The sequence below is a fragment of the Schistocerca cancellata genome, chromosome 1 (assembly GCF_023864275.1).
Source record: "Schistocerca cancellata isolate TAMUIC-IGC-003103 chromosome 1, iqSchCanc2.1, whole genome shotgun sequence".
In the NCBI taxonomy this organism is placed as follows: Eukaryota; Metazoa; Arthropoda; class Insecta; order Orthoptera; family Acrididae; genus Schistocerca; species Schistocerca cancellata.
The window spans coordinates 356,222,562-356,233,760 of NC_064626.1; the positions used below are offsets into that span (position 1 = coordinate 356,222,562).

Sequence of the window (11,199 nt, forward strand, 5' to 3'; positions counted from 1 at the left end):
CGGTGCGGGATGACATGGAATGCTGCACTGGTTCCATTACTTATTCTCGGACGGCAGGCGCAAATGTGGCGGGGTTCGGCGTACTTGGTTCACGATAGGCCGATCATTCCGTATGGTGGCCAGACACGATCAATCGGAACTTTGAAAACGAGTAAGTTTGCCCTCACGTTCCCAAGTAATTAAATATTGTGCCAAAGGCATATTCCAATAAATAAACAATTTTTTCAGCCTTCAGCTGCAAGGTAATTTTACTCGTTTACCTAGGTTTCGATTCCAGTAATGGAATCTTCTTCAGAACAAAAAAATTAAATTATTTTGTGAGCCAAACACTGGCCATGTCACAGATTACAAATTAAAACAATAAAGACGCATAATCATAAGATTATGTCAGTCAAAATTAAAACCATTAAGGCGAACGTAGACGGAGCTACGCCGGCCAGAAATTAGGACCACACGGAAGCGGCTCTAAAAACCTTTATTGTTTTAATTTTTAATCTGTGACATGGCCAGTGTTTGGCTCACAAAATAATTTAATTTTTTGTTCTGAAGAAGATTCCATTACTGGAATGTAAACCTAGGTAAACGAGTAAAATTACCTTGCAACTGAAGGCTGAAAAAATTGTTTATTTGCTGTACATTTCACAGTTGCTGACACGCTGCAATATGTTAAAGATTTGCATATTCCAATGCCCCATGAACCTGGATAATTATTCGACCAGCCAGTCAAATGGAGATCGACAGCGAGGGCCCCTTCAGACTGTCAGCTGTTGATAACGCTGTCTCACCTGCGTCCGCGGCATCTCCCTTATCTTTTACAGTGCTCACACACCACCTGACGCCGTTCACGCCTCCTATGCACTTTACCGCTTCCGGTAACAACACAAACACTAATGCACTCTGGTGGCTATTAGACCTGTCTCAGAGAATTTCGTATGATCATTTATGTACTTGCCGATGGCGTGTACGTGTACGAAGTTACAATGACATCCGACAATGTCTTCTGGATGCTTGCCACTTTTCCGTTAGGCAATGTTTCAGTTACATGCAGCCTTGTAAATACGTGTTTCGATGACACACGCGGTAAGTCACCTGCAGTAGGACATTATACGCAACGATACTTCGGCTGCATATATTCCATGCGTCTTCTAGGGAACCGACGACATTCACGTCAAATTTTACAGTGGCAGACGGCGACAAAGCACAATTGTCCTCCCTTTTGATCTTTTAAACAGTTACTGTAAACTTGTATCGATATCACCTGTACTGAGTAATCGCAATGTACGTCCAGTGTTTACTGAACAGATTCTATCTGTCTCCATTCCAGCTTCGTGCCCATTTCTCCGTATTTTGAACCGTTCATAGAAGACAAAAGCCCGCAATGCCTTCTGAAGTCACGCTGGTAAAATTATTGATGGCATTTTAACTAAGCATACCGGACAAAAAGATTAGTCACCCTCGGGAGATACCACGCTAATCACGTAACTGCGTCATTTCGGCGACGATGAGTGTTCACGTTTCTTCAGGTAAGCCATATCCACCTGAAACTATTCGGTGATGGTTACATCCAATAGGATTATAAATTCATTCCTCATCCAACGGACGGTCGCTGCTGTTCTCAAAAGCTAGATTGTAGGCTCAACGGCATACAGTTGAGAGCACTAATTTAACGCGTCTTCAATGAAGATGCCTTCATCAGAAATATCTTCACACAAGTATTCACGGAAAGCATTTACAAACTTTCATCAGTGCAATGTATATATTCTCGTCTGGAGATATTTCTGATGAGGAAGGCATGTTAAACAAGTGCTTCTACGTTATACGATTAAGCTTACAGTTCAGCCTTAATTTTGACTGCTACGTTTCACATACTATTCCAAATAGTCCCACTCATTTTGTATGGGATCAAAATCGGATGATTCACTGGGCTGTCCGAAGTGCTACAGGGTGCCTTAGTGTTTGTCAAATTAGGTAAGTACCTATGAGTGGAGCCCTGTGAGCCAGGCTCTGATCGTAGATAACTGGAGTGACCATAGCATACTCATGAAGATGCAGATGGTAGGGGAACATGTGTCACCGATGATGTTGATATTTATTCCACTGTTCACGTTGACGGTAATCTAAAGAATGGGGTCAAATCATTCTACGGAAAGCGACTTGCACTTGGCGACTTGCATCAGTTGAAAGAAACAGAAGGGCGGCTCACTGAACCGGGCTATGTGTCTCCAGTCAGCTACTGTACCAGTTCATGTGTTGTTTGGGCCACTGAAGACAAAGCAGTATGTGCCACCGTGAGAAATGACCTTTTGGAAGGCACCCCACTACTAATGTCCATTCTATGTAATTATTTTTGCAAGTTTTTACTCGGGAACTGGTTGGGATGCACGTGCAATCACTGAAAGCGGAATTGCCCTTCGGGTTTAAAACAGACAGTCGTTGACGACACGTCACACTCGTCTCCGGTCCGTGTCTGTGGGTATGTTTTTGGGACCGCTGTTCTTACGCCGTGTTACATGGCTGCGAGTGGTACGTAATTTCTTGTAAACACGTTGGACAGTCCACGTTGTGGTACCTATGAACAGAGCAACTCCCATTACGGTGTGGTTGTGGTCACGGCCGAACACTAGAGCTCTTTTCTGCCATTCCGCCGCGTCTCAAGGCCAAAGCCATCTTACAATGCTGATTCCATACAACCGATCTGTACGTACAATCTATTATACTGCCATGACTTACCGTCAGTAGCGCAGGGTCCCACCTAGAGGGAGCTCTTGTCCGGTTAGCTTAATCCCACTGTAATTTCCCTAAAATCCTGGGTCCCACATTGACACTGCTGACAGAATAATTCCTTGCCCCAGCAGCGTCAACATCCTTTCGTCACCATTTTCAAATTAAGCTTCTCCAAGAGGGCGGACACAGTGACAGCAGCCGAACGTAAAACAGAGCTCGCCTACGTGGTTGTCTCGCCCAAACTGACAGCTCGCCGTGTTTCGCGCAACTTTCCGCTCTGCGTAAATCAGAGGCCGAGACAGCCGTCTCGCTTAAGAACCTGGCGTAACCGTTTCGCGAAGCACGTCTCGCGATGAGGAAACTTCCGTTAATCTAAAGTTAGTGCGGCAGCGCTCAAACCAGAAATGGTGTTCTAATCCTCATGCTAGAAGAAGTATTTGTCGCTAGTACTGGGAGCTAAGACTGGGAAGGTGTTTTTGAAATCGCATATCCTTACTGAAGCCAAGACGTGTCAGACTGTTGTTGAAGATCTGCATGTTGTTGAAGATCTGCATGTCTTATGGGAATGTTAGGACCATCGGCTATTCGAGAGAAGACTATGTGCTGGATCCGAGTTAAATTTTTACCTCCCTGCTGTCTCAAACTAAGCATTTTAGAAACTACTCAGTCACCCATTTGCCACCCAAATGACTCGCTCCTTCGTAAAATGCTAGATAAAGGTAACGAAAAATAGTATCCACTAGAACTGTGGCATACAGAGTAATTCAGAGTTCTCTTCCTGCTCACAAGACGATAGGACTTACGTTTTTGTTTGATGTTATTGAACAGCGGTGTGTTCAGCAGACACTGAAGTATAGAGCTAGATTCCAGGATTTTGTGGCGCGGAAAATCTCAAGGTTAATGAAAGCTCTACTAGCTTTTGATTTTTTCTTCAACAACTTGATCGCGAACTTTTAGGTATCGCACGATTTTAATGGACGGAAACAACAAGCCCATAATCTCATTTTCCTGCTTCACTTTTGATGTCAATATAGTTTCCACTAAAATAGTTATACAGTTGCAACGAGGGGACGCAGAACGTGTCACAACTTGCGCGTGCTTCTGATGATAAAATGCTGTCTACGTTTACTCGAAAACCACATTCTAGTTATTTAAACGTAGGTCTATAGAGACTGTAGCAACTAACCTGCGATGTTTGATCCTTTTACAGAAATTTTTGTTGCATTACGAGTACAGGTAGAGCAATGTCTCACTGGTCACACGATGCATGTTGCCATGGCGGGAACTTTCTTTTAGAGCGTATTACCAGAGCCACAATTCCGAATTATCGTTATTATCTGTCGTTTCATCTCTTGTAGCGAGAAGTATCGTCGGAGTTTTTGTAGATAAAGTGGCAAAATGTTCCAAATACTTTAATCCCAGTCCACACCCATTTCACACAAATCAAAGTCTTTAAGACATTCGTATTTCATCTGAGGTCCCACGCAGGACGTACAATATCGTGTAATATCAGCGTACACCTGCAACAACAACGGAGAAATCAAAAACAATTAATACTAGTAATTCAAATTACCATCCACAACGTTCACGATTGTACGTCTATTTCACTCTGCTACTGCATGAGGAATATGGATCTGAGATGTGGCTGTGGGTGGATAGGGGTGACCATTTACTGAAAATGGAAATACCAGTCACCCACTGTTAGTAACTATTTGTTCAGAATACAGCCGTCAGTGTTTTCGAATCGACATAATGACTTTCAAGCGGCAGTACACGCTGTATCTCTAAATCTCTGTGCTGAGACTGAAATATTGACAATTACCTGTCGCGGTGGAAGTTCCTTGGAATAGTGGAATGCTACAACAAGAGTAAAATTTTGGAACAGGAAGCTACGATCGTATGCCAACCACGTAGCATTGACACGTGTGTGATGGTCTACAAACAGGGGACTTATAACGTATTTTTTCATTTTCTCGTGTAATCGCGTGCAACACGCAGAATTTTGAGACGAGAGCTCCGTTGTTCGAAGACGACACAGGACTTTCGCCTTAATTAGCACGCGACGGAACTGGTTGACCTCCTCGAAAAGAGCGATAAGCTGCTATTATTCGCAATTACGTCGTTAAAAAATAGCCTTTTTTCTACAGTGTCTGTGGTGTAGGAAACCCTAGCGTCGAGCCACAATCACCGCACCAGGAAACAGCCGATATTTCAGTGTCAGCACAATGTAAAAGGCGTCAGAAATATACAGATACAGAGCTGTGAACTTGTGAAACCTGTTATAGTTTTATTTTCAAGAATTGGAATAATCAGCAGCGGCTAGTGATGCTTCTTATTGTCAGAAGAAATTATCTGCATTATTCCAGTGCATTAGAGAGAGTGTGGAGGGAGCCTCCTCTAATAGCATTTTCTTGAATACCTTAACAAGGATAACACAAAGAATTGCTTGTATTGTCCTTTCTGTAACGACTTTATTTACACAGAAGATACAAAGGAAAATGAATGAAACGAAATGTTAAGGGAAATAAAGTATGGTTCTTTTATGGGTTTCGTAATGGCAATCTTCCCGTCTGGCACGCCTCGCTTCACGATTCTTAATAAAAAATTTCTAAATACGCGCTCATTTTTTTTATATACCAGTACTATCGTAAACAGACTTTCCCAGGGCAGAAACGTAAATGGACATGAAATGTCTTACAACTTAGTATACCGTCAAGTCTACACGTGGGTCATTAGGGACGGAGTACGCCATTCGAAATAAAAACACGAACAAAACCAAGACAAAATTTGAGGTCGTCTCATATCGCGCTAATATACAGGGTGGTCCATTGAAATCGAGCGGGCCAAAAATCTCACGAAATAAACGTCAAACGAAAAAAACTACGAAGAAGGAAACTTTATCTTGAAGGGGGAAACCAGACGGCGCTATGGTTGGCCCGCTAGATGGCTCTGTCATAGCTCAAACGGATATCAACTGCGTTTTTTTTAAAAATAGGAACTCCCATTTTTATTACATATTCGTGTAGTACGTAAAGAAATATGAATGTTTTAGTTGCACCACTTTTTTCACTTTGTGATAGATGGCGCTGTAATAGTCACAAACATATGGCTCATAATTTTAGACGAACAGTTGGTAACAGGTAGGCTTTTTAAATTAAAATACAGGACGAAGGTACGTTTGAACATTTCCTATTTAAAAAAAACGCAGCTGATATTCGTTTGACCTATAGCAGCGCCATCTAGCGGGACAACCATACCGCCATCTGGTTTCTCCCTTCAAGCTAGACAAGTTTCGTTCTGTGTATTTTTTTTCTTTTGGCGCTTATTTCGTGAGATATTTGGCCCGGTCACGATCAATGGACCACCCTGTATACTTGACACAGAAGGAATTCAGCCATGCCCGTAACAAATAAAATTAACAGAAAATGGCGCGCAAACTTTCCCGCTATCTTGCGTCGAGACGCCTAGCAAGAAGTCTTCGGGTAAGTAGCGCGTGACGAAGGTTAGTGCAGGCTCTCGGACTGAGAGTCAACAAGTACACTGACAGCAGCTGTGTGCAAGCGCCTGGCTGTGCAGAGCTGCTGAGCCAGCCAGAGGCGACGCTGGCACCGTCGGCGACCGGTGCTCTCGCTAAACGCAACGCTGCCGCGCCGCCTACAGCCCGTCTCGCGTTTGCGGTGAGTCAACGGGGCGCATGTAGACACGCTCAGCACTTGGGCACACGCCTCGTCGTCTCGTCACACGGGCAGGTTCGTACTTGCCAACAGGGTTCGTACTTGCCAATAGCATGAAAACCATTAGACTCTTCCGGTAACTTACTTTATTATGTATCTCAACCTCAGGTCACGAAAGGGACAGCACCGATTTCGACTTACCAAGTGGTTCATCTGACAATCTGTTTAATATGAAAAATAGCGGTAGTAAAAAAACAAGGGAACTAAATTACAATTCAGACTCAGTTTCGACTCACTATCATGCGTACCTGAATACGTTACACTGCAACTCATCGAGTGATGGGAAATGAGAGGCGCTCGCTGTCTAAACGTACCTGCGCTCTCACTGTAGGAACTGAGGGCCTCAGTTGACTGTGTAATAATATAAATGTTTGAAAGATGTTTTAAATTCGTAACTCTTAAATAGCAAATAAAAGATTAAGACTAGTCACAATTTGAAGCCAATTATGGGAGAAAGTCTTCTCAAAATGAACACTAGAAAAAAAAAAGAGGGTCCCTTAACTGTTAGTGTCGGCTATACCGAAGACGCGCACTAGAAGCGGGATACTTGGCGGCTGCTTCCACACGCGACCCCTGAGTAGGAAACTACGAAAGCGTCCTGAAAAGTAATGCCACCCAATATTTTGTTCTGTTCTGAATATCAGTTGAGACATTACACGTCACGCCTACAACTTCGTCGACATTCCCGCTTCCCTGACGCAAATTGGAACCCTCTGCCGCTAGAGGGCTCCGAATGGTAGTGTGTAACATGGCGGTGTTTAACGTAACTATTACTGTGCGTGAGAAACAGCTTGCTGTAATTGAGTCTGACAAATTCTAAGAGTTTGTCCACACATGGAGCCTCTCTCCTTCAGCACGGCGATGCCAGACAATACACGAGCGCTGCGACATGTGCAACAATACGACGTCTTTGAATCACTGTCGCAGATCGACCTCCGTACAGTTCCGACTCAGTCCCATCCGATTTTCATCAGTTTCCAAAACATGGAAGATCAGCTTCGATGATTTGACTTTGATTGTGACGAAGCGCTGCAAGCAGAGGTGAGGATGTGGCTACGTCAACGAAGTCCAACATTCTATAGTCAGTATCAATAAACTAGTCCCTCTCTCTCGTAGAAATGTGTTCGTTGCCAGTTTGACTATGTTGATAAATAACTATGTAGACGTTCACAATAGAGATGTAGAACGTTAATAACGTTTCACTTTTCAGCATGCCTTCGCAGCAGAGGGCACTCGGAACTGTACAATGAACAGCCAAGTATCAGACAAGTAGGAGCCGAGAGAGAGAGAGAGAGAGAGAGAGAGAGAGAGAGAGAGAGAGAGAGAGAGAACAGGCCAGAAAGTACTTCGGAGAAGGCTTCATTACGAAGATCGCTTTGATCATCTAACAACTATAGATTTTTTTCTTTTGTTTTTGAAATAGTATAACATTTCAGCTCTACGAACATGCAAAACGATATCCTTCAGGGACACAACGGGTATCAAGGGGTTGTTTTGCGTGCCCGCATTTTTTAAAATGACATAAATAAATTCTTTTATTACTACCGATATTACTATGTTATCTGAAAATAAAAATAAAAACATTTTTCCTTAACCCTTTGTTTCCTGACATAAGTAAAAATTTACTTTTTAACATTTTCTTTGCAGAATTTATGCTATTGTGGCCTCAAATGACGGTAGGATTTTTTGTGAAATTTTATTTTATTTTTTACAACTTTTTTCACTCCTGGTACTCAGAAGTACCGTCAGACTCCATGGACAGAATCACAACATGCGCAGAAAAATGCTCCAATTTTTACAACTTGTACTTTATTCCACGTAAATATTAAATATTTTTACATTAGAAAATTATACAAAAATACTGTATTTCTGATTTCTTAAATTTCGCATAAATTTACCTTGTAGAGCAACTTTACAATACATAGTAACTTAGCTATACATTTCTGACAGTATATACATATCACATATTTAGTGATACCTCATGAAATTGTAGGAAACAGTTCTTTTTCTCATTGCAGCACAAATACACTTTACATGTACTACATTGTGAATGTGGTCTCGACTGAATTTTATTTTTCGCACACATTTCGCATCGTCCTCTTTTACAACTGAACACTACAAAATGGTTTCCTCGGTTGCCAAGACGTACATCCTTAGGAACAGAAAAGTTATCTTTCCTTCTCTTTGGGGGACTTATTTCATCTTTACCAGAGTTTCTCTTTTTGAGATTTGGCACTTGCTGTTCATTCATTAGCCCTAGTGCCACAGCACGCCTGAATTCCAGCAGTGGCAGTGCCCCATGTAGATCACTGAAAATGACGTAAGCATTGACAAGAGAAATTTCTATTGCTCCCCAGAAGAGACGGTGCCACCATTTCTTTGATCGCCTGTCAAGACCATAAGCTGAACGTAATCTGTCCGCATGATCCACACCACCCATGTTTTTATTGTAATCACATACAATAGCTGGACATGGTATTGTCATACTAGTTCCATCTTTCTGTTTTCTTGACACTACGCTCTGTTCAGTGCCATGGAAGTTTGACGCAAAATACACTACTTTATTGTCCCTCCATTGAAATACTGTTAGGTCTAAAGATGACACTCTGTGATTTGATTCCCCACGCTTTAGACATTTTTCTTTAGGTAAATTCGCTGGCAAACCTTTCCTGTTTGTTCTAATTGTTCCACAGGCAAATGTATTTACGGATTTTAATTTCTCCAAAAGTGGAATAGAAGTAAAAAAATTGTCAAAGTACAATTTTCTGTACTGACCCCAATACGGTTTAGACAATTTCAGTACTACTCTCTCCCCTAAACCGTACCCTTCAAAGTCCTTCTCCAGTGTCTCATTTCTACCTTGATACACTTCAAAATTGAGTGTGTATCCTTTTTGATCACAAATTGCCCATAGTTTATAGCCTCTTTTGATTGGTTGTAATGGATTATATTGCTTTATGCTACTTCTTCCCTTGAAGACAATCATTGATTCATCAATACTGAGTTCTCTAGTACCCCTGTATATGGACATAAATTGCTTATTCAAAGCAGTCAGAGGCGGGCGTATTTTATGCAATTTGTCAGTGTTTCTTTCTGGAATTTTTGTGTTGTCGTTAAGATGTAAATTACTCAAAATAAAATCAAACCTGTCCCTACTCATGCATCGCCTTACAATAGAAATACCAAGGTCATCACACGCAGACCAGTAGTGTTTCCACGACGGCAGCTTGTGGTAACCCATAAATAAATTAATTCCCAAAAAAGCAAACAGCTCATGCTCCTTCAGATTTAAAATTTTTCCCTTCTGTGTTGCGTAAAGATTGCTCTGGAAAATTATGTCTTCTACAATTGGCTTCAAAATGAAAATAAAAACATCAGTAGCTGTGAGGCAATCCTGAAATAATTCTTCCATAGGCCCTGCAAAACGAATACATGAATGGAAATAGTACTGCAGTTGTCACAGACGGAACAGGATTCTATAGTAATTCGTGAAATGAAAAAGAAGAAATTGACTAATGCTGAAAATGAATTTATGATAATCTAAGTGTAAGAAGATACCTTCACTATATCTGTATTCACAGTTCCTTGTTTCAATGTGTTTGTCTCTCCACATTCTCTTTGTCCAATATTCACATTGAGGTGAAAATGTAAACGGCAAAGAACTCTCTGAGGCATCATTATCCGAACAAGTGGAGTTTGTTTCACAATCTGCCTCTTGCAAATTGCACGGAAAAGCTTTGTCAGAATTATTAACATTCTCGTCATCATCTTCGATGTCAGTATCCTCTGAAATATCAGAGGGAATGTCCTCATACAAAATTGCTTCAATCTCTGCATCACTCAAAGGTCGAAAGTAGCCACCAGTTCTACGATTTTCGTCCATCTGTGTGAGAAAAAGTGGAGGTAACGCACTGTTGCTACAATAAAGTGTTCGCACAACCTGGCGGTACTAATAAGTCCGCTTCATATTTTCCACTTTATCTCACTCACTTGTAACGTAATGCTTCAAACTATTACAAAAAAACAAAGAAGGTAAGTACTTACAATGGAAAGCTCAACGGAAGTTTCAATAAATTGCGCACAAATTCAGGGCAACACCATGGAAACAAGCACATACAATCTTCTGTTTTCACAGCAGCGCGCGAATAACAATTTCAAGCTCTGACCGCCAGAGAGGTCTATATATTGCACAATAACATCTCTGAAACAGTAGAGCAGAGTTACTGTTACGTACCGGCAGGCTCTCAGATCACGAAACTGCACCACAAGAAAATAATGAGAGTCAAAACTTACTGGTACTTTTAAGTACCGTCAGGCAACAAAGGGTTAAGTCAGTACGCCTAGCCTTCAGTTAACTTACATGCGCACCCACAACGCTACCATGCTGAGCACCGGCGTCAGAATATCACACTTTAGATTACTGAAGTATTCTACAGTGTTTTTTTATCATCGGTCCGTCAGGACAGAAAACATTATGGAATTTGGGTATCTGTCACGATGTAAGAGGCTGTTACACCTGAACTACTTTCACAGGTTCTTTAGATCAAAGCCTACTGGGCTTTTAATTGCAAAACAAGTTTTGATATAGACTGTCTGATCAAACTTGCACCAACACCCATACCTAAGCGGAATAGGCGACCAGATGTAACGAGAGGCGGAGCTGTCAGTACAAAAGCAGACGGGAGTATTGCGTTGCCATTAGAGGAGTATTAACAGCGGAACGGTTCTGTCAGGAGACATG

The 11,199-nt window shown here is 41.8% G+C and overlaps 1 protein-coding gene across 1 annotated transcript; it reads right to left on the reverse strand.

The window, feature by feature from the left end:
- Positions 1-8,349: 8,349 nt before the first annotated feature.
- LOC126174217 (piggyBac transposable element-derived protein 3-like) lies at positions 8,350-10,763 on the reverse strand. The gene is made up of 3 exons (XM_049921018.1): positions 10,503-10,763; positions 10,017-10,341; positions 8,350-9,875 (listed from the first exon to the last, which is right to left on the reverse strand). Exons 2-3 carry the CDS (start codon positions 10,339-10,341, stop codon positions 8,419-8,421), a joined length of 1,782 nt encoding a protein of 593 aa, XP_049776975.1. The 5' UTR covers positions 10,503-10,763; the 3' UTR covers positions 8,350-8,418.
- Positions 10,764-11,199: the final 436 nt, after the last annotated feature.

Coding starts and splice junctions, on each gene's coding strand:
- LOC126174217 (XM_049921018.1), bottom strand. CDS start 10,341: ATGGACGAAAATCGTAGAACTGGTGGCTACTTTCGACCTTTGAGTGAT. Junction 9,876..10,016: donor TGAATACAGATATAGTGAAG/GTATCTTCTTAC, acceptor TTCGTTTTGCAG/GGCCTATGGAAGAATTATTT.